General features: G+C 42.6%; 1 protein-coding gene across 1 annotated transcript in view; it reads right to left on the reverse strand.

The window, feature by feature from the left end:
• MAP3K15 (mitogen-activated protein kinase kinase kinase 15) overlaps positions 1-24677 on the reverse strand; it is a 149654-nt gene that overhangs the window by 31516 nt on the left and 93461 nt on the right. The window contains exons 10-18 of the mRNA XM_015127037.3: positions 24135-24285; positions 22310-22417; positions 18886-18935; positions 16341-16436; positions 9434-9521; positions 7096-7229; positions 3890-4017; positions 1185-1315; positions 846-951 (exon numbers count right to left, since the gene is read on the reverse strand). Coding sequence (XP_014982523.2) covers positions 846-951; positions 1185-1315; positions 3890-4017; positions 7096-7229; positions 9434-9521; positions 16341-16436; positions 18886-18935; positions 22310-22417; positions 24135-24285 — 992 coding nt within the window. The remainder of the gene's footprint in view (positions 1-845; positions 952-1184; positions 1316-3889; positions 4018-7095; positions 7230-9433; positions 9522-16340; positions 16437-18885; positions 18936-22309; positions 22418-24134; positions 24286-24677) is intronic.

The raw sequence follows: 24677 nt of genomic DNA on the forward strand, positions 1-24677 counted from the left end.
CCAGTTCCTCAAAATCACTTAGAATACCACATTCCCCAGGAAGAATTAGCCTCTCTTGGAAACACAATCATGTCAAAACACAAGGTACCAGAATTCACTACGGTAACAGGTTATTTTTATGACAGACCAATAAAATGTCTTAATCAGTTGTCTGAGGAATATTGTTATTCAGCATTACCTACAATTTCAAATAACGTGCTATTAACTTTAAAGAGATGTGCTGCCATCCTGCTGATTGGTTGAGGGACCTTCAGAAAGCCTGAGCAGAGGCCGGGCACAGTGGCTCACACCTGTAATCTATCCTAGCACTTTGGGAGTCTGAGGTGGGCGAATCACTTGAGGTCAGGAGTTCGAGACCAGCTTGGCCAACATGGTGAAACCTTGTCTCTACTGAAAATACAAAACTTAGTCAGGCGTGGTAGGGGGCGCGCCTATAATCCCAGCTACTTGGGAGGCTGAGACACGAGAATCACTTGAACCCAGGAGGTGGAAGTTGCAGTAAGCCGAGATCGTGCCACTGTACTCCAGCCTGGGCGACAGAGTGAGATCCCGTCTTAAAAAGAAAAAGAAAAACCTCAGCACCTCAGCAGAGCACTCCATCTACCCAACTTCTGGATGACAAAGAAGAAAGTAGGGCAAGCTTGTTGCCACAAGTAGCTGGCTAAGTGCATCACTATGACAAAGTTAAAACAATTTGAAGTTGGGGACAATACACCGTCCACTTCAAGTAAATTGCTCACTCTGCTCCGAGAAGGTGCTCACTGAATAACGGTTGAACAACCACAGCTTGTGCAGAAAGCGTAACTGCGGGATGGGCACCCCACGCCAAGCTCTGGTCCGCTTACCAGTAAAAGTCTCTGTGCAGGGGTTCACACCCGCAAGACGTTTTGAGGTCCCAAAATCGGAGATTTTCACCACTCCACTGTAGGTGTTCACCAGAACATTATCGCCCTTTGGAAAAGAACAACATAAAGTGCTTAAAAGACTGGCTGAAACGAACTCATAGGAAACAGATCTGGACCTTGGGAAACCGTCACAAGTCTCTAGGGAAACTAGACTTTGCATTTTGGGGATGGTTGTGCTAAATCATACCCCTGTCAGCCAGTCACTCAGCAGATACCACCGACAGCTCTCGTGATCTGATACGAGCAAAGGCAACCTCATCAGCTTTAAAAAGCAAGTACCTTTATGTCTCTGTGCACGATCTGGTTTTCATGGAGATACTTAAGGCCCTCCAGGATCTGTTTGGTGTAAAACTTGATCGTCGGTTCCTTCATCGGCCCCCATTTGGATCGCAGAAGAGCCGAAAGGCTTCCTAGAGACAGTCACGGCAAAAAACGTAGCAGGAAGAGAAAGTTTCAATGGTGAGAGTTCAGGGAAATAAAGTGAGGTGAGGTTTCTAACCTAACATAAGCGCTTACACCAACACCATTGGATCTGGGCGAAATGCAACATGTTTCCTCCCCACTATAGCTACAGCCAGAGAACGGACTAGAAGCGAAGCAGCATATGAACCTGACCAGAGGCGGAGGGTGAACACAAACCCCTTGTGCCCCCTGAAATTCAGTGGGGCCAATTGTGGGTTTAGCTCTGTTCAGCTGCATGAAGTTAGGAGGAGAGCGAAATAATTCTCTCTCAACTTGAGGGACATGGCCTGCTGGCCTAGATAACTCAGGTCCCATGACACTTGTTTACAGCAGGTCTGCCTCAGCCATTCTGCTTGGGTCAAAGCCATGTTTTATACCTTTCCTGTAATCAGAAGTGGACAGGTCCAGAGTGAGGGGCCCTTTAGGGTGACAAGGACTAGGACTGGAAGAAGTTGGGTCTCTCTGTCCTCAGTGCGAGAAAGCCACAGTGGCAGGTCACAGGGTAGGACTGTCTTGATCAAGAACCACTTCCCCCAATTACACTATTAAACACTGAACATTTGGGCCAAAAGAAAAGCTCCCTTCAGGACGCTGTGACCACGTCTCAAAGGACATCATGTGAGCTGCAGGATGTCCTGTTCACTGGCAGGAACGGGCCCTCAGACATCAGCTGGTCTCAGCTTCCCACTTACACAGTGTTATGGGACCTTGATCTACCTTGGTCTCCCCATCTGTAAAAGGGGATGAAACATCTGTCTCTGATTCTGTTGATGCCCTTAAACCTAAGACCTGGGATGGGGTTATCAACTAATGTGAAGAGTAATGGGCTGGGCGCAGTGCCTCACGCCTGTAATCCCAGCACTTTGGGAGGCCAAGGTGGGCAGATCACCTGAGGTCAGTTCAAGACCGGCCTCGTTAACATGGCAAAACCCCATTTCTACTAAAAATACAAAAATTAGCCAGGCATGTTGGCGCGCACTTGTAATCCCAGCTACTTGAGAGGCTGAGGCAGGGAGAATTGCTTGAACCCGGGAGGCAGAGGTTGCAGTCAGTGAGCCAAGATCGTACCGCTGCATTCCAGCCTGGGCGACAGACAGAGAGACTACTCTCAAAAAAGAAAAAAGAAAAAAGCAGCAATGGACGAGTTTTCTGACAGACTATGACCAACTTAAGGGGAAAAGAAACTACTTCATTTATCCTAACATAACCCTGAAAATCTAGCCCACTGCCTGGCTCTTTCTTTTCTTTTTGGAGACAGAGTCTCACTGTGTCACCCAGGCTGGAGTGCAGTGGTGTGATCTCGGCTCACTGCAACCTCCGCCTCCCGGGTTCAAGCGATTCTTGTGCCTCAGCCTCCAGAGTAGCTGGGACTACAGGCACACGCCACCACACCTGGCTAATTTTTTGTATTTTTAGTAGAGAGGGGGTTTCTCCATGTTGGCCAGGCTGGTCTTGAACTCCTGGCCCCAAGTGATCCACCCGCCTCGGCCTCCCAAAGTGCTGGAATTACAGGCGTGAGCCACTGTGCCTGGCTGACTGCCTGGCTCTTAATAAATATACTTAAGACTCTTCCTGTAATAGTAGACTCTTAATAACTGTCGGTTGAGTGAATGAATGAAGATTTCTAACTGAGGTTTCAACATCTGTATTCAGATAACTATTATTTTATTGAAGGGTTTGATTTATTATTTCAATGAGCACTTACTGAGCTCTTGTTCTCTGCCAGACAGAATCCACCCAACAGCTCACTGAGACAGTGTTATTGTTATTCCAATAATTATTACTCCAATTATAAGAGTCATTATTACTCCAATTTTACAGTTCATTTATTCAATCAGAAAACTGAGGGCACAGAGAGGGAAAACAATTTGCCTGAAGTCACGCAGCTTGTGGATGGAGGAACTGATTCAAACTAGATGGTCTGGCTCCAGATCCCAGGAACTCCCCACCTGTGCCCTACCTCTTGAATTCAGGGATTTTTGTGGATAAAACACTGGTGCTTGATTTCATCATCAAAATGCTATTTTGCATTGTCACTTTAACACCTATGTTCCCTCTTCTGCACCCTTGTCCAAATCCATCTTTTAACTCCTAGACTGTGAAGGCCTCAAGGCCAAAGACTGTTTTCTCCGTAGACAGTCAATGAATATTTGTGGGTTGAACAAACTGCATCAACAAACCAGAAATAGACTGCTTATATGACATTTGGAAAGTATCCAACTTTCCAACATCTAAAAGGTCTGTTGCTTTTTTTTTTTTTTTTTTTTTTTTTTTTTTTTAAAGAGCGATGGGCTTTGGTTCTGTCGTCAGGCTGGAGTGCAGTGCTGTGATTGTGGCTCACTGCAGCCTTGACCTCATGGGCTCAAGTGATCTTCCCACCTCAGCCTCCCAAGTAACTGGGACTACAGGCGCCCTACAGGCCTGGCTTAGGGGTCTGTCATTTTGTAAATGGCAGGACAACAAATGACATCAATGTTGTAGTGATTTTCAGAATGTGAGACCAGAAGACAGCGACTACTCACCTCCAGGCACCTGCTCCATAAATATCTTAATGTAGCCATTCTCTGAAACAGAGCCCAGGTACTGAACGATATTGCGGTGCTTCAGGTACTTGTGCAGGGCTATCTCCTCATGCAGTGGCTGGGAATACCTATTGGGAAAACAGAGCCAGGGTCACCTGCCAAATCCCAGGGACTCAAGACCCACATCTCACCTCAACAGGACCTGCCCCACTGCTGCCCATCCCTTCTTTCTGGAAACTTGCTCTTCTCTGGCTTCCATGAGACTACTCAACTTCCCATCTGTACAACAGAGGATAAGCCTACAGCCACGCAGGGCTGCCAGGGGCCAAGGCATGTCCATTTCCTTAAGCACTTAGTGGAATAGCTGGTATGTGGTGAGTATTTAGTGAATGACTGCTATTGTTACTACTGTTATTGTTAGGGCCTGAACCCACCAACCCTTCCTTACCTCTCTCAACAGCCCCTCTTCCTCTGCCTCCTCCCATGAAGAGTGGTCATCCTCTGCCTCCCATGAAGGGTGGTGTTCTGGAAGGTTCTGTCCTCAGCTGCCCTCTTGTCTTATTCTACAGAGTCACCCCAGACCACAACAGCAGCCACCTAATGGGCCACCCAGCCCTGGTCTCTGGCCTTTTTAATCCATTCCCCACCCTTGGCCATTATACTACCTCTTCTTAAAACATACACTTTACCGCATCCCTTCCCCACATAAATTCCACATAAAGACCAGGCTATTTAATGTCATATACAAGGACTTTCAAATATCAGTTCAGGCTAAGGCTTTAAAAAATTTTTTTTGGCCTCATTTCAAGAGCATTTCACTGCCCTGTATCCTACATTCAAGTCATATCAGACAATCTGTTGTTCTCTGAATATACTTTGTGTTTTAAGAGCTCTGTTTTTCCATCAGCATAGGCCTCCTTTTCCGCTAAACAAATTCTTACTCATCCCTCAAAGTCCAGCTCAAAGTTTATCTATTTTTTCAAACTTGCCACAACTCACTAAGGAGAGTAATTCATTCCTCTTCTGTGTTCTAAAAACACTCTGTGTACTCCTCTATCATGGCACTTGACACTTTCACTCACAGGCAAAGCATATGCATTTCCCACCAAACCAGCACCATCCTGGGAAAAGGACACTATCCTAGTCACCTTTCAGTCCCCAGTGCCAGCCCAGAGTCTGACACAGAGAAGGTACCGATCATCGTAAGTTCAGCCTATATATTTAGGGTGCTGAACAAAACAGTCTCTAAAAGGTCTCTTCTGGCTCTCATAATCCCAGGAACTACTGATCAGCAACAAAAAGCTAGAACAGCTATTGCTACCAAATGAAGGAGATGGGACATGCCAGCATTTTCCCCGAATATATACAACTGCAACACCTTATCCATCATGAGAAAAGAGACTGGATGCTGGATGAGGAACTCAAGAGACTCGGATCCTAGTCTTGTTTCTAAACATCCTTGGGAAAGTCATTTAATCTTCCTCGGTCTTGATTTTCTTATTGGTGAAATGAAGAAATGGAAATAGTTCATTTCAGGTCCTGTCTCATAATTCACGTATCATAACATGCTATCCCACTGAAAATCAACAAATAGATGAATGGATGAATGAAGGGTCTTAGAGCTGGCAGAAATCCCTTGCAACTCATCCCCAGTATATCAGCAATCACCCGGATAAAAGGGTATTTACACATATTCGTCAGCACTCGGCACTGAAGGCAACCCTACAGCTGTGGTCTGGCACCCCTGTGGACCCTGGGATGATTAATTCCAACTGTGTGTGTAGCTTCTCTACAGAAACACTTGGCAGTCAACACTGCAATGCTCATTTCGCATTCTGTGGCGGTATACATTTAAAAAGAAACCTTTTTTTTTTTTTTTTTTTTTTTTTGAGACAGGGTCTCACTCTGTCACCCAGGCTGGAGTGCAGTGGCACAATCTCGGCTCACTGCAACCTCTGCCTCCCGGGTTCAAGCGATTCTTGTGCCTCAGCCTCCCAAGTAGCTGGGACTACAGGCATGCTCCACCATGCCCACCCATGTAAGTTTTGTATTTTTAATAGAGATGGGGTTTCACCATGTTGCCCAGGCTGGTCTCGAACTCTTGACCTAAAGTGATCTACCCGCCTCAGCCTCCCAAAGTGCTGGGATTACGGGCTTGAGCCACAATGCCCAGCTAGAAACAAACATTTCTTCAAACTAAAAAAAGTCAAAGAAATGAATAAGCAGTACTAATGGTAGAAAAACAGTCCAAAATCCATGGGTGAGGGTGAAGGGTAGGATGTTAAAAAAAATTCTGTACTGCAAAAATCTATATTTTTTTTAACTACATGTAATTTTCCACAATGATGCATCTGAACAAATCATAGCCATTTTCAACTGCTACAATGTGAATTTAAAATAACCCAGTCACATTTAAAAATTATATTTGCACTCAAAAATTAGACAGGCATGGTGACGTGTGTCTGTAGTCCCAGCTCCTCAGGCAGCTGAGGTGGGAAGATCGCTTGAGCCCAGGAGGCAGAGACTGCAGTGAGCCGAGATCTGCCACCGCACTCCTGCCTGAGTGACAGAGTGAGACTTCATCTCAAAAATGTATATATACTTGCAAACAACTACGCAAAAAATGTAAAACTTTAGACCTAGCTGATGTGGAAAAACAACAAACATTTTCTTTTAAAATATGATCCTCTGCAATCCACATGCCTCTGAAGTGAAGTTCTTCCATTTTCTCAATCTATAATACACAAAACAAAAGCAGATCACGCCAGGTGCGGTGGCTTACGTCTGTAATCCCAGCACTTTGACAGGCCAAGGCGGGCAGATCACTTGAGGTCAGGAGTTTGAGACCAACCTGACCAACATGATGAAATCCCGTCTCTACTAAAAATACAAAAAAAAAAAAATCAGCTGGGTGTGGTGTAATCCCAGCTACAGGTTGAGCCACAAGAATCGCTTGAACCTGGGAGGCGGAGGTTGCAGTGAGCCGAGATCATGCCCCTGTACTCCAGCCTGGGCAAGAGAGTGAGACTCCGTTTCCAAAAAAAAAAAAAAAAAAAAAAAGGCAGATCATCCCTATTACAAGAGAATGACAGGTTTTGTGATAACATAATGCTTTCGTCCTTAACTCCTCCACACCATCAGCAGTGGGTATGGGATCTGGGGTGTGGAGATGGCACCCAAAATGTGGAAGGCCCGCCTGGACTTGCCTGCTATCTCTCTCCGGAATTTCTTTGATGGCTATTCGCACTTGATTGCTCAGATCTCGGCCAGCATACACAATCCCATACGTGCCTTTCCCCAAGACAACTCTCTCACCATTTGCATCATGGTCATACTCATACTGAAGAAGGAAAAACACAAGGACAAAAAAGCATACAACTTGTAGCGGACAAGCCCTCTAAGGCCCCAGAGTTGTCTAGCAACTAAAAAAATATAAATAACATTATTTGAGTGCCAGGCAAGTCACAATCTTAGCTTAGGCCCTTTTCATTAAATGACTTGAAAGGGGTAGAATTCCCCATTGTTCACGTGTTGATAGTACGACCTTATGAAATGGAATCCAAGAAAATTAAAAATATGGTTCGCACATAACTGGCTCACCTTTTGGAAATTCCTCCCCATTTTAATGCTGCAATTTAAAACTGCTTCTAAGCATGTTGAATACCCCGACTAGGTGTCTTCCTGCATAATCCCTTATCAACTTGTCAGGAAACAAATATCTTTCAGTAGCCCAGAAAGGAAGTGAAGGTCAATATAATTAACATTATCTTAATAAAAAAGGAAATATGCTGGGGCTTCCCCACTCTTTCAGGCATATGGATCTAGTAGTAAACACCTCGTACAAAAATTTGATTTACAATTAGCATTACTATTTTGTTCCCCCATCTTCCCATTAAAAGCTGTCACATACAGATGCATTTGATTCTTCTCGATGAATAAAACAAATGTGACTGTAGGCTGAGCAACAATTATTTAAAGCAGAGAGGCAGCAATCAATTCTTTCTGTTATTAGGCATGATCCACTGCGTCTACTTACAGAAGTGCAACTTACACACGGAATAGCTGGGGGTATGTGGGTGTCCTTTCCCATCTACTTCTAGGGATGCTCATGACAATTAAGATTACTAAAGGGTTGGCCAGACACGGTGGCTCACGCCTGTAATCCTAACACTTTGGGAGGCCAAGGCAGGAGGATCACCTGAGGTCAGGAGTTCGAGACCAGCCTGGCCACCATGGCGAAACCCCATCTCTACTAAAAATACAAAAATTAGGCCAGGCGTGGTTGTTCATGCCTGTAATCCCAGCACTTTGGGAGGCGGAGGCGAGTAGATCATCTGAAGTCAGGAGTTCGAGGCCAGCCCAGCCAACATGGTGAAACCCCATTTCTACTAAAAATACAAAAAGTTAGCCAGGCGTGTTGGCACATGCCTGTGGTCCCAGCTACTCAGGAGGTTGAGGCAGGAAAATTGCTTGAACCTGGGAGGTGGAGATTGCAGTGAGCCAAGATCACACCACTGTACTCCAGCCTGGGCAATAGAGCAAGACTCTATCTCTAAACAAATAAATAAAATACAAAAATTAGCCAGGCATGGTAGCACATGCCTGTAGTCCCAGCTACATGGGAGGCCGAGGTAGGAGAATCGCTTGAACCCAGGAGGCGGAGGTTGCAGTGAGGCGAGATTGCGCCACTACACTCCACTCCAGCCTGGGCGACAGAATGAGACTCTGTCTCCAAAAAAAAAGATTACTAAAGGATCTCCATCAGTGTCTGATGTAACTAGCAATCAGCCTGCTCCATAGAAGACTTTTACCTCACACCTCCCTCTGTTTCCCATACCTGCTGCCCTCAAAGCACCATTGCTTAGTTCATTTCTACAACAAACTCTGGTCCTGACCTAAGAATTCTAGAAGTTAACTCAATTATTAAAATGAATCCTTTTGATATTTTCTGAAAGAAACCTTAAGGAATTCCTTTCAGTCTAACCTGAGAGTACAGAAAATCTCATTAAATTGTAATCACTGGAAGAACCTGAGTGGCACATCTGAATACCTGTGCAAGATTTAAACACATGTACAATGATTTAGTAACTGTGGACTGTATCGGTGCTGTCCAAAAGAGCTTATGATGAGCCTACTTTTTAAAATGATTTTAAAGTTGTATTTAATATACTACATGCACATAGCTATAACTGAAGTCATTTTAAGCATAAATAAAAAAATCTGCTTCCAGGGGCCAACTAATTCTCTTGTAGTCTCATAAGCATGACTAATTAGCTTAGAGAAAACTTTCATAGGTTGTACACAAAAGGAAATTCTAGTCTAGTCCATGGCCATATTTTTCTTAAGCATTCTGAAAGAATCCCAAAGTAATGAGATTCTTCTACAGAGACACATTAAACATGATCTCTGGGAGCCATGCAGTGATGACTGGCAGGTTCATAAAACATACTCAACAGAGGACTTTTACAGAAAGATGGGACATTTTCTTGAAGCATCAAACACAATCAATAATGTTTTCCATATTCTAGGTCGTCCATGACTCACCTCCAAGGTGTCTCCATCAGTCTCTCCCTCCAGCTCCACTGTACTGCCTGCTGTATTGGTTATCATCTCTTTGACCAAAGAGAAAAATCTAGAACAGCAAATGTCACAAATATGTTGCCAATTCAGAATTGCTCTCATTCCTTGTTTTTAACTTAGCTTTATTAAACTGTACTTAAATATAAACCAAACTTTTACAAGTCATGGAACAATCGATCCCCTCCTTGATTTGACATGGTACTTTAGTGGTTATCAAATGTAGGGCAACTACCAATGTGATACCTGAATCCCCTCTATACAGTATCTCCACCAACTGGTTGGCCAACTGATGCTTGAGTAGCTCCAGCAACAGAAAACTCATTACCTCCCAAAGACAGCTCATTCTTGGAAGATCTTAATGAGAAATGTTTCCCTTTTATTGAACCAAAGACTTCTTTTATGTGGGTTCCATCCGTAGTTTGCTTACAATTAACCACTTTTCTACATGACACCCCATTAGAAATGCACATAATTTTACCATGTCCCTGTAAGTCTTTCCTTTCTGTCCCATCACTGTTTTCCCCAGGACTTGCAAGTTACTCCACTAGCAGGTAATTCTTCAGATGATGTCCCTGTGTTATTATTTATTTATTTATTTTAAAGACAGGGTCTCACTCTGTCACCCAGGCTGGAGTACAGTGATGTGATCATGGCTCACTGCAGCCTCAGCCTCCTGAGCTCAAGCAATCCTCCCACCTCAGCCTCTCAAGCAGCTGAGACTACAGGCACCCATCACCAAGCCTGGCTAATTTTTGTACTTTTTGTACACAGGGTCTCATTATGTTGCCTAGGTTGGTCTCGAACTCCTGGACTCAAATGGTCCTCCCACCTCACGTTGGGAGGCATGAGCCACCATACCCAGCCTCCTGTATTATTCTTGAAGTCTAGCCTCAAGACCAGTGTTCAGAGGGGATCTAATCAATGCTAAGGATAGTGGGACCATAACCTCTCAAAGTATAGACAATCTAGTTCTCAGTAAGATACAGGGTGTTACATAAGGGGAATGGCGAGAAGGAAACGCATAAGGTGGCCACATCATTCTGTTGACATAGAATAAGCTTAATGTTGACCCATAAATCCTTCTCACAAATTCTGCTGGGCCGCATGGGCCACTTCCTAGACTTGTGCAGTTATTTATTTGGATACAAGTCACCTTGACTCATTAGAACATTTTTACTTACAATTCTATCTTAAGATGTCAAGGAGGAATACTGTACATTTCAGGATAATTTCCATAAACCATTAAAATAAAATGCTCTTTTTTCTAACTAACCCATCTCACCTTTTCTTCTTCTAATCTTCGAAAGCTGGGAAACCCAACAGTCAGGCTTCTTAAGAGATATATGGTATGCACTCACAGAAGAACTAAGATTTAAAAGACGGTATCAGCTGGGTGTGGTGGCTCATGCCTGTAATCTCAGCACCTTGGGAGACTAAAGCAGGAAGATCTCTTGAGCCCAGGAGTTCGAGACCAACTTGGGCAATGTGGCTGAAACCTCGTTTCTACAATTTTTTTTTTTTTTTTTAATTAGCCAGGCATGGTGGCACACACCTGTAGTCCCAGCTACTCGGGAGGCTGAGATAGGAAGATTGCTTGAGCCCAGGAGGCAGAGGTTGCAGTGAGCCAAGACTGCACCACTGCACTCCAGCTGGGCAACAGAGCAAGACTCTGTCTCAACAGAATAAAATAAAAGATATCAACTGTTTTTTTTTTTTTTTTTTTTGAGACAGAGTCTCACCCTGTCACCCAGGCTGGAGTGCAGTGGCCGGATCTCAGCTCACTGCAAGCTCCGCCTCCCGGGTTTATGCCATTCTCCTGCTTCAGCCTCCCAAGTAGCTGGGACTACAGGCGCCCACCACCTCGCCTGGCTAGTTTTTTGTATTTTTCAGTAGAGACGGGGTTTCACCGTGTTAGCCAGAATGGTCTCGATCTCCTGACCTCGTGATCCGCCCGTCTCGGCCTCCCAAAGTGCTGGGATTACAGGCTTGAGCCACCGCGCCCGGCCGATAACAACTGTTCTTAAGAATACGGAACAACTGGGACTCTCATACATTGCTAGTGGGAGTGTAAATTGACACGACCACTTTGGAAAACTCTTGGCAGTATCAACAACCGAAGCTGAAGATAAACCTACCCTATAATCCAATAATCCACTCCTAGGCATATACTCCATAGAAATCAACATATATGTTCACCAAAAGGCATATATAAGAATGTTCATAGTCATTTTCTTCATAATAGCCCCCAAACAGAAACAATCCAAGTCTTCATTAATAGAAGAACAGATAAATTGGAACACAATGGAATGCTACACAGAGAAATAACTGATACACACTTCACAGTTGGATCTCATTTTGTTTTTTGTTTTTGAGATGGGGTATCACTCCGTCACCCAGCCTGGAGTGTGGTGACATGATCACGGTTCACTGCAGTCTCGACCTCACAGGCTCAAGCAATCCTCCCACCTCATCCTCCTAAGTAGCTGGGACTAGAGGGCACACCACCACGCCCAGCTAATTTTTTTATTTTTTGTAGAGACGAGGGTCTCTCTATGTTGCCCAGGCTGGTCTTGAACTCCTGGGATCAAGCGATCCTCCCACCTTGGCCTCCCAAAGTGCTGGGATTACAGGTGTGGGCCACCGTGCCCAGCTATGAATATTATTTTAAGGGAAAGAGGTGAGAAACAAGGGTACAAACTACATGATTCTGTTTATTTGTAGGTCAAGAACAGGTGAAACTAACCGTTGGCGGTAAAAATCAAAATAGTTAACACTGGGGGGAGTTTAATGACTGTGAAGGGGCACAAAGCAACTTCTGGGGTGCTGATCTGGGAGGCGGGTACAAGAATGCAGACACATACAAAAATTTATCAAGTGTACATATTAAGCTGTACACTTAAGTGTACATTACAAACTTTACCTGTTTGTATGTTATACATCAATAAAAAAATTAAAATGTATTGCAAAAAAGGCACTGAGTACTGAATGAGGGTCAAAAGGGCACATTCTGTAGTAGCAAAAGGATGTTCTGCTTAATATTAGGTTTTTAATGGCAAAAACTGCAATTATTTTTACACCAATTTATATCTGGCAGCATTTTTTCTACTGTAAATTGAAGGTTATGACCCAATGATTCCCTAGTCTGCTATTTATTCTATTGTTTTTTTGTTTTTGTTTTTGTTTTGACAGAGTCTTGCTCTGTCGCCCATGCTGGAGTGCAGTGGCTTGATCACTGCTCACCGCAGCCTCAACCTCCCAGGCTCAGGTGATCCTCCCACTTCTGCCTCCTGAGTAGCTGGGATTACAGGTGTATGTCACCATGCTGAGCTAATTTTTTTTTTTTCGTACTTTTTGCAGAGATGGGGTTTCACCATGTTGCCCAGGCTGGTCTCGAACTGCCCACTCAAGCAATCCTCCTTCCTCAGCCTCCCAAAGTACTAGGATTACAGGCATCAGCCACCACACCCAGCCTAGCCTAATCTTTAAATATGTTGTGACAATGATTGTCTGAGACACAATGAATTAAGATTTTCTCAAATTACATGATACAAATAAACTATGAATAAAGGGAACTTCCTCAATCTGATAAAGGTTATCTACGAAAAATCTGCTGCTAACATCATACTTAACGATGAAAGACTAACTTCTTTCTTCTTAAAAACAGGAACAAAATAAAGATGTCCACTCTCACCACTTCTATTCCACATTGTGCTGGAGAGTCTAGCTAGGATAATTAGGCAAGGAAAATAAAGGCATGTAGGTTGGAAAGGAAAAACTAAAACTGTATCTGCAGATGACATGATATTATATACAGAAAACCCTAAGGAGTTCACTAAAGCCCATTAGAACTAATACATGAGTTCAGCAAGGTTGTAAGTTATAAAATCAACATTTACAAATCAAGTGTATTTCTATACATTATCAGTGAACAATCCAAAAGTGAAATTAAAAAAACAACTCCAGTATCAAAATAATAAAATCCTTAGGTACGTATTTAATGAAAGTAATACAAAATTTATACACTGAAACTACAAAAATATTGTTGAAAGAAATTCAAGAAAACCTAAGTAAATACAAATCCATCCTGTGTTCATGGATCGGAAGCCAGGATGGTTAATATGGCAACGCTTTCCAAATTGATCTAGATATCCAATGTATTTCCTGTCAAAGTCCTAGCTACCATTTTTTCTACAGAAATTGATAAGCTGATCCTAATATTCACATGGAAATGCAAGCATCCCCAATAACCAAAACAATCTTGAAAAACAAGAAGGAAGTTGGAGGGCTCACATTTTCTGATTTTACAACTTACTACAAAGCTACAGTAATAGAGAAAGCATGGTACTTGCATTAAGAATAGACATACAAAACAATGGAATGGAATTTAGAGTCCAGAAATAAACTACATCTGTGGTCAACTGATTTCCTAAAAGAGTACCAAGACCATTAAATCAGGGAAAGAATAGTCCATTCAACAAATGGTGCTGGGACAACCACATATCCACACGTTAAAGAATAAAGTTGGAACCCCTACCTTACACCATGTCCAAAAATGAATTCAAAATGAGTCAAAAACCTGAACATGAAAGCTAAAACTATAAAACTCTTGGAAGAAAACATAAAAACCATAGGACACCTCAGGTTAGACAAAGCTTCTAAGACAGGAGCCAAAAGCACAAATGACAAAAGAAATAAATAGGTAAGTAGTACTTCGTCCAAATTAAAAACTTTTGTGCTGCAAGTAATACCATCAAGAGAGTGAAAAGACGACTTACAGGATGGGAAAAGCATTTGCAAATCACATCTGATAAGGAACTTGCATGGAGAAAAAAATACATTTTATATACATGTATATATCACTCTTAAAATCAATAATAAAAGGATAAATAACCCAATTACAAGTGGGCAAAGTTTGGAGATAGCTGGCAAACACCACTTTCACCAGATGATCCAAGTTAACATCACCAATAATGACAGACAGATATTGCGTCCCTTGTTATGAGGCACTGAGAAGGACACATCATTTCTGTGATATTCCTGCCAAATACATAACATCAGTGTACTCGTGAGGAAACGATAAACAAATCCAAGTCAAAGGACTACCCAAAATAAACTGTCTGTACTCTTGGAAAGTATTAAGTCAAAAAAGACAAAGAAAGACAGATGATGAACTCTTCCAGGTGAAAGGAGACTATGTGGACATGACAACTAAACGCAACATATGATCCTGGATTGGAACGTGGACCAAAGAAAAACCTTTTGTTTTGCTATAAAAGACATAATTGGGACACTAAGTAATATTTGGATAAATGTTGTAGATTATAGTACTATATATCTTAATTTCCTCATTAGATAACTGTCCTGTAATTACGTGAGTATCCTTGCTTTTACAAAATACACTCAAGTATTCACAGGTAATGGAGCATTATGTCTACAACTTACTTTTAAACAGTTCAGAAAGAATAACCATATGCACAGAGAGAGAATGTAAAACCAATGTGGTAAAGGGTTAATCCTGAGAAATTCTGTGTAAAACATATATGGAAATTCTTTGTATTGTTTTTTGAAACTTTCCTATGGCTCTGAATATTTTCAAAAATAAAAAGTTTAATTTTTTTTAATTGGGCAAAGAATTTGAATAGACATTTCTCCAGAGGTATATAAATGGTCAATAAGCACATGAAATGATGCTCAGTATCATTAGTCATCAGGAAAATGCAAATCAAAACCACAATGAGATTCCACCTCACATCCACTAGGATTATGATACTCAAAAGACAGATAATAACGAGTGTTGGTAAGGACATGGAGAAATTGGAAGCTGCATACATTGCTAATGGGAATATAAAATGGGGAAATGGTCTGGGAGTTCCTCAAAAGGTTAAATGTAGAGTTACCATAAGACTCAGCAATTTGACTCCAAGAGAAATAAAAACATGCCCTCACAAATACTTGCACATGATGCTCAGGGAAGTATAATTCATAATTGTCAAAAAGTACAAACAACCCAAATGCCTACTGGCTGACAGATAAACTGTGGTATAGCCATACAAAAGAATATCATTCAGCCACAAAAAGAAATGAAGTACTGATATGTGTCACACATGGATAAACCTTAAAGAAAATTACGCTAAGTGAAGGAAGCCAGTCACAAGACACCACATACTGTATGATTCCATTTATATGAAATGGCCAGAATAGACAGAGCCATAGAGACACAGAGATTAATGGTTGCCTAGGGCTGGGGCCAGGATAGGGTGAGGTTGAGGAAATGAGGAGTGACTCTATGGATACTGGGTTTCTTGTGGGGTTGATGAAAATATTCTAAAACTGGATTATGGTGTTGATTGGAAAACTATGACTATACTAAAAAACGCTGAATGTTATGTTATTTAGTTTTTTAAATGGAGTTTCACTCTTGTTCCCCAGGCTGGGGTGCAATGGCACAATCTCGGCTCACTGCAACCTCTGCTTCCTGGGTTCAAGTGATTCTCCTGCCTCAGCCTCTCAAGTAGCTGGGATTACCGGCATGAGCCACCACATCCGGCTAATTTTGTATTTTTAGTAGAGACAGGGTTTCACCATGTTGGTCAGGCTGGTCTCCAACTCCTAACCTCAGGTGATCCACCCTCCTCAGCCTCCCAAAGTGCTGAGATTACAGGCGTGAGCCACTGCGCCTGTCCAAGTTGTATATTTTAAATGGCTGAATTGCCTGCTATGTGAATTATAGAAAATTTTAGAGCTTTTTTGAGATGTAAGTTAACATTTCAAGAAAGACAGTAATAGCAAGTAAATATCTTTCAGAACAAAGGCCCTTTAAAAATGATTCGCCATAATCAGATTGCAAATACCTGAATCGGCTATAACTCACCTACTGCACTGCTCTTCGGTGGAAAAGTAGATTTGAAAGTCATCAGAATTATCATGGACATAAAGAAAACAACACCGTTCATCAAACTTTGATAGACTGTAAAATTTCAAAGCATAATGTTTATACATAAGTTATGATACCCATTCTAAATCTGTGACACAATCTTTTCTATTTTATCAATTTCTGAAAGATTCATTAATGTTTTAACAAACACCCCCTAAGTGTGCCTTTTATTTCTCTATGAAATTTAAATACCAGAGACATTTATCTTGCTTATATTTGAGTTGGTATTTATCAATTGACCTTAGTATAAACTTACTCTTAATATAATTCAGTGCTAAGCAAAGCATACGGGCAACAGAAAAGGGAGCAAAATATGGTTCTCTGTCCTCAAGGGGCTTATAATCTCATGAAAAAGAAAGCCAAGGTATTTGTGAAATAATTTATTGCGGTATTAAGGGAATTTCTAGATTCAGAAAATATCAGGATACAGTATTTGTGACCACACAAGGAAAATGGAAATAAATATGGCATTGTAGCTCAAGAAAGGCCTTTAAATGTTTGTTATCTGGTCCATCTCCACCCAGTGTCTGTACCTGACTCTACAGCTCATCCAACAAGCAATATTCAGCTTGCCTGGACATAGCCAATGACAGGAAATCTGCTAGTAGATTGTATGTTAGAGAGTTCTTCACCCACCCTGGGCCAAAGCCTCTGCAGTGGCCTTCATGCCAGGAGGTATTATGGAGAGGAAGACTATATTCTCTTCTATAATTGTCCCTTCAAAAACTGAAGCCACTTTATCTCATCCTTTCTAAGTTATCTCTTCCTGAGATCCAAACTGTCCTAGACCATTCTTTATGTTATAGATTGCATGACAAATACTGGGTTGGAACACCAAGAGTACAGGGGAGATTCAAGAAGAATTAGAACTAGATTATAAGTGAGCAGGTTTTGAAAATCAATCTGTAAAGCAACTACCACAGTTAGTTGGAGAGCCTCTGGAATGCTCAAAGTATACTCTTCAGGTCACATCAGTCCCGGGGAGGGGTGGGACGAGGCTGATACGCCCTCAGGCCCTTTGTAAATTCCCACTGATGGCTGAAATGGCACCTAGAGGTATCTCTATGAGGAGGCACAAACAGAAGGTCCTTGACTACTTCCTCTAACACAGTTACTAAGTAATACACTTTGGAAAATCTTTGCCAGGCACAGTGGCTCACGCCTGTAATCCTAGCATTTTGGGACGCTGAGGCGGGTGGATCACTTGAGGTCAGGAGTTCGAGACCAGCCTGACTAACATGGCAAAACCCTGACTCTACAAAAAATACAAAAATCAGCCAGGCATTGTGCCACACGCCTGTAGTCCCAGCTACTCTGGAAGCTGAGGCAGGAGAATCGCTTGAACCCGGGAGGCAGAGGTTGCAGTGAGCCGAGATCATGCCACTGTACTCCAGCCTAGGTGACAGAGCAAGACTCTATCTGAAAAAAAAAAAAAAAATCATCTACTAGCAGATTTTCTGTCACTAGCTATGTCCAGGCAAGCTGAATATTGCTTGTTGGATGAGCTGTAGAGTCAGGTACAGACGAGGACAGAGACCATATTTTATTCCCTTTTCTGCTGCTTTGTGTATGCTTTGCTTAGTGTATTTCAAATTGCCTTGCATTTCCTGGGCAGTATCACCCCAACGCACTACTTTGTACTTAAATTATTTCCCTCCTTTTAAGTGATACTGACGGTATTCTAATTTCAATACTGATGTTTCCAGGACAGGATCACACTGTGTCTGGAAATAACTGGGGATTCATTCAGTGGCTGAGGTAGCCTCAGAATCAGAGAAAGGAATGTTCTAGTCCAAGCCCTTTATTTGAAGAAAATAGTGAAGAAACTGAGACTTAGAGCAGCTGAGTGACTTTCCTAACATCACACAGCAAAGAGAGATTAGAACTCACATCTACTTCAGAGCCAGTCTCACCCTCGAATGAACTGCCAGGGTGACAAGTGCAGCTGAGATGTTTAGCCCTGCTCGGGTGAGGCCACACAGCTCAGGCCCAAATGGTTACCACTCCTGATCCAAAATGCCAAGAGCTACGCCTCTCCCCAGAATACACCACCTCATGCCCTCCCTGAAAAAAATCTCCCGGCTCCATTAGTCTGTCCACAAGATCCCAACCCAAGTGTCGCTACTAGTCATCTCCTGGCTTCAGTTCTCAGAGTCACTGAGCACTTGAACATCTTTGGCTCAAAAAAGATACATCTTCTCTTCCTACAGATCACTTCTTTTAAAAAAAAAATGACACAAGTGAGTTTAGTCTGCTGAGTATGAGCAAAGCTACTCTATTATAACAATCCAAGAAGTTCTTACCAGGAGTACACTAGTATTAATAACTAGCTCAGGCAGGACAACAAAACAGAAGAGGACATTTTGGATTCCATTAAAAATAACAACATTCCATATTATGAATAAGTGGAAACATTAAAGTGCATAAAACATTATCATCATTTGCATTAAAACAGTAACTCCATTTTCTCCTATGTTCTTACCTTATTCCCTTTATGGAAGAGGCTGTAAAATTCCATTCGTGCATTTGTTTCTGCAAGTTATCAAAGACAGAAGTCAATAGTTTGAGTTTTTTTAAGCAAAAGATTTTTTTTTTGTTTCATTCTATGGTCAATCATTTCTGCTATTTTACCTGCCAGTAGTGATTTTTTTTTACGGGTTAGAGCAATAAACCTTGTATAACTTGGAACACCAGAAACATTTTCTTATGTATTATAAAAATTCGCTTGTATCTCTAATCCAGTTTACATGATGTAAATTTGAAATAATCTAAGTTTCAGATAGAAATAATAAGCATAGAATAAACACACAGTGAGAGGCTTTTCCTCTTCTGTCAACATAGTAGGCAAACTCTAAAACAAGCATGAGAACAGCCCACCTACGTTGAATGACTTGCAAAAATACTGGGAGAGGCAAGACTGTGGCAGATACCTTTCAGCACTCATCAGTCTTCCTCTTCTCCCTGAACAGAAAGCTGAACTACATTTCCCAGCCTCCCTTGCAGCTAGAGAGATATACAGTGGAGTTTTGACCAATGGGATGAGAGCAGGAATGCCGTGCATCGCCTGCAGGCGTGACTCATAAACTCCACAGCAACCCTCTATTTCCTCTTTCCCCATACAGTGCAAGATGGAATGCCCCCCAAATGCCACCCTCTGCAACCTGGATATGATATGAGGCATAGATAAACTTTTATCATGTTAAGATATTGAGATTTGGAGGCTGTTTGTTTTAGAAGCTAGCCTACCATGACTAATAGAAAAACTAACTGGGATTTCAAGCAGCACCAAGTTGCACTTACAAACAAAAACTAACTTGGTCCCCTCCCTTCACTACCATTACACTTTGCACAAAGCTAAGCCTGAGAAGGAACATCTGAAACTCCAGTTTTGGAAAATCCATAGGCAACAACATCAATACATCGCCAACTGCAGAAAATAATTTTAAGTAGGAAAATCCATTTGGGCCAGGTGTGGTGGCTTACACCTGTAATTCCAGTACTCCGGGAGGCCAAGGTGCCGAGTGGGGGGGAGTGGTCACTTGAGGTCAGGAGTTTGAGACCAGCCTGGCTAACATGGTGAAACACCGTCTCTACTAAAAATACAAAAATGAGCTGGGCATGGTGGCACACACCTATAGTCCCAGATACTCAGGAGGCTGAGGTGGGAGAATCAGTTGAACCCAGGAAGTGGAGGTTGCAGTGAGCCAAAATCACTCCACTGCACTCCAGCCTAGGCTGGAGTGGACAGAGTGAGATCCTGTCTCAAAAAAAAAAAAAAAAAAAAAAAAAATCCATTTGGTTGGCCTGAGGAATGTCACAAGTGACCAACTAAGCCACCCAGAGAAGAAAAGTATGAGAACCACGTGACTGAGCACAGCAATGGCAACAGGAACAGACGGGGAAGATGGTTCCCGAAGGGAGAAGTTTTAGTTATATGTGTTGATCAAGCACCTACCATGTATGTGCTAGGCAAAGTACTAATACTGAAGACACAGCAGAGAACCACAAAATTCCTGCCCTCATGGGCCCTACATATGAGTGAAGAGAGATGGACAATAGATTAAATAGTAAAATCATAGCATGGGGGGGCGGTGAAAAGTGTTATGAAGACAAACAAAGCAGGGAAGGGCATTCAGATAGGGCAGGGGGTCACGTTATTCAACAGGATGTTCAGGGAAGGCGTCGCTGATGACTTCTGAACAGAAAGCTAAAGCAGGGGAAGGAGGAAGCCACACGGATGCCTGGGGGAAGACTTCCAGGCAGAGGGAACAGCAAGTGCAAAGGCCCTGAGGCAGGGGTGCGCCTGGCACATTCAGGGACCAACAAACAGGCAAATATGGCTACAGTGGAGTGACTGGGGTGGGAGTGGAAGAAGAGGGTGGAGAGCTCATGGGAAGATCATGCAGGGCCTCTAGGCCACCCTCGGGACATCAGCTTTGACTCTGCATGAGACAGGAAGCCACTGGAGGCTTCTCATAAGAGGGTATGAGACTATGAAAGTCAGCAAATCACATCCAACTGCATAGAAAGGCTAAGTGTATTTCAGAGGAGACATGAGTCCAAAGTCATGCAGAGAGGATAGTGGCAGACAGCAGGAGTCTGCCTTTGCATTCAGACACAGAAATGGGAGCCAGGGCAGACTCGAGAGAGTCTTGTCTGACCCACAGCCACCTGCAGGAGACTGCACATATACAGAAAGCTTAGCCACATGAGTTTCCAAAGTCTTTCCCGATGGCAGGTCTATTCCAGGATGGCTTTAGAGAACTTGATTTGGGAGGAACATTTACTAGTTAAGTAAACAACACATTTTATGTCATAATCAACAGGCATTTGTTCAGGAGTGGGTAACTATTCCGTAGCTCCTACAGCCACAAACATATAGAAGTCATGTATGGGCATTCTTAGGATGGTCTTCTGTGCATGATACAGGCAGTTGGTAGCCTAGAGACACTCTGTGCAAGGAACGAAGGGGCGGTTAAAGATGGCTTTGCAAAAGCTAGGACTTGGATAATCGGAAGAAGGAAATCCCAAAAGGAACAAGGATGGAAATAAAAGGGTAGACAGGAGCTCCAGCAGGAACAGTTCAGGGGCTGGTAAGAAGACAGCCTGACTGGCACTGAGGGCTGGAGAGAAAGAGGAAGGGAGGGGGCAGGATTGTATACAGAGGGACTTGAACACTCAGTAAAAGAGTCTTGAGTTTTATCTAGAAAGCCACAGGATCCAGTAATGGTTGAGATTCATCAAGAAAGCCAGTCTAAGTGCTTCTAAAAATATATTACTATTTTATTTTTCTAGAGACAGGGTCTCACTGTTGCCCAGGCTTGAGTGCAGTGGTGCAATCATAGCTCATTGTGGCCTCGGCCTCCCAGGTTCAAGCGATCCTCCCACTTCAGCCTCCCAAGCAGTTGGGAGATGTGCACCACTATGACCGGCTAGTTTTTTAAATTTATTTTTTGTAGAGATGGGGTTTTGCTGTGTCGCCCAGGCTGGTCTTGAACTCCTGGGCTCAAGCAATCCACCTGCCTTGGCCTCCCAAAGTGTTGGGACTATAGGTGTGAACCAACACACCAGCCTGTATCCTCTACTCACTTCCCTATGGTTTAACTATATAAAAAAAACTAACCAACTTGTATTTAATGTTTTTATACACACACACACACACACACACACACACACACACACATTCCTCCCCCCCACACCTCACCACATGCCCACACACACACATATGCATACACACACACATAATGGAAAAACCTGCTTTCTCTCATCTGTGATCATACTCTCTCATATATTCTCAAAATTCAGGAGTTAAACACGGGTGCCTATTCCTTCAAATACTACCATTTAGACTTCCCTATTTGAAAATTTAATCTTTGATTCAATTGCTTGTGAGTTTTCCTCCTTACCATTTCTGTGGGTGAGACATGCCATAAAGAAACCATTCTCTCCTCGGCTTCATTGTTTATGGAAACGTAAGAAGGCTGGTACACTTTGGTTGGCTCTATCACCAGAACCTGAAACAAGAAGAGATGCCTGTTAACGTACACGGGTAGGAAACACAGCGCACCACAGCGCACCCTGCCCAGCGAGGAGGTGGGGAGGTCCGTACTCAATAAATCCTCACTGAGGGCCAGGCACAGTGGCTCAAGCCTGTAATCCCAGCACTTTGGGAGGTTGAGGTCGGAGGATCACTTGAGCCCAGGAGTTCAAGGGCAACATATTGAGATGCCATCTCTTTGGAGGTGGGGGGAAAGATGCAAGGAGATAAAAAAGGTGATGGCCCATCAGTAAGGTGTTATTTTGTTAAGAGAGAGGAGGAGCAGGGAGAGAGGGAGAAGAGGGTGAGGAGGAGGAGAGTGGGGAGAAAGGGTGGGGAGAAAGGGTGGGGAGAAAGGGTGGGGAGAAAGGGAGCTAGGAGGAGAGGGGAGAAAGGAGAGAGGGGGAAGAAAGAGAAAAGGGGGAAAAGGAGGGAAGAAGGCAGCGAAAGGAAGAAAGTGGGGAGAGAAAGAGGAGGGCACTTTGGGAGGCCAAGGTGGGCAGATCACCTGAGGTGAGGAGTTCGAGACCAGCCTGGCCAACATGGTGAAGCCCGTCTCTACTAAAAATACAACCATTAGATGAGTGTGGTGGTGTGCACCGGTAATCCCAGCTGCTCATGGGGCTGAGGCAGGAGAATCGCTTGAACCCAGGAGGTGGAGGTTGCAGTGAGCCGACATCACACCACTGCATGAGACTCCATCTCAAAAAACAAAAAACAACAACAACAAACAAAAAAAAAAAAAAAAAAAAAAAAAAGGAGGGGAAGAGAAAGAGGAGGGGCGAGATGGGGAGGGAGAGAGGGAATAAATCTCCAAAACAAAGCAACATGTTTAAGATCACTAAACCTGGTTAGAGATTATGCTGTTGTCTGCTCCGTTTTTTTTTTTGTACCTTTCAGTAGGTTTGAAATATTTCGTAACTAAAAAAAGATTTTAAAATGTATTATTAACCAGCAACAAAATAATTATCAATCATTTCAAACAATCTCTTATTAGATGCTTAATGAAATTCTTGGAAATGGGCTGTTCACAAACTCTCAAAGCATAAATATGGAACACAATTATCTGAAGTTCAATTTCCAAGACATTCACATATTTCACTCATGACTCTAAGATGGTCATAACATTAAAACAAAAATTCCATGAAAAGCTAAAAGCAATTTTGCCTTTTTGATACGTTTTAAATATTAATTAGTGGCCTTACAGGCAATCCAAAGCTTAACAGGAAACCATGCTGAATTCCAAGTTTCCACTCGTGGTGCTACATTATTTTAGAGGAAAGTGTGTCCACTTTGGCACTAGTGACATTTTGGGCTGGATAATTCTTTATTGGAGACGGCTGTCCTTTGCATTATGGGATGTTCAACAGCATCCCTGGTCTCTATCCACCAGATGCCAGTAGCGCCACCTTCTCCCCAAGTCATGACCACCAAAAATGTCTCTGGACATTGCCAGAGGTACCTTAGGGGGACAAAGTTGCTTCCAATTGAGAATGACTACTACAGAGGATACGGCCAACGATCTATCAGTGAGCTGATCTATCACTTACTGATTTCACATAAGATTGATGTTTATCCCAACATTTAAAATTACTCTACGGCTTTCTTTAGTTCAGAGTATTCAATAGTTAAATAGGACCATTCCCTAGTTTTTTTCCTAATCTTAAAAAAAAAATGGATTTAGCATATCTTACCGGAAATCTGAGTCCATTAGTGACTTCATTTGTTGCCTCAAAAATTATATCTAACCAGAAGTTCAGCCGCTCTTGCCTGGGTGAGTGTTCAATAATGGGTTTCTTGAAGCGCCGAATTAGTAACAAGTTCTGAACTAATGATCGCAGGTACCTGGAAAAATCACAAACAGCAACATATTGGATTCCTAAAGAAATTGAATTCAAGTCCCTAAAAGAAGCTTTCCAAAAGCTTTTATTCACTTAAGTTCATATTATATCATGAGTGCTTCATAAATGACTGCTCAGCAGCCACAAAACTAATTAAGAAAACCCAAGCAGTAGGCAAAGTAAGTCCATCCAACAAAATAACACAACGTGGCTTTTTACCAACATTGGGCTAAACCTCAATTTTAGTACCTATTGTCTAAAATGGGAGATTGGAAAGCATGTGATAACTGTTTTAAATAACAAAGGCAGGCACAGCTGACTCTTGAACAACACAAGTATGAACTGTGGAGGTCCACTTACACACATATTTTTTTTCCCAATAAATACATTGGAAAA

The sequence above is a fragment of the Macaca mulatta genome, chromosome X (genome assembly GCF_049350105.2).
Source record: "Macaca mulatta isolate MMU2019108-1 chromosome X, T2T-MMU8v2.0, whole genome shotgun sequence".
NCBI classification, from domain to species: Eukaryota; Metazoa; Chordata; class Mammalia; order Primates; family Cercopithecidae; genus Macaca; species Macaca mulatta.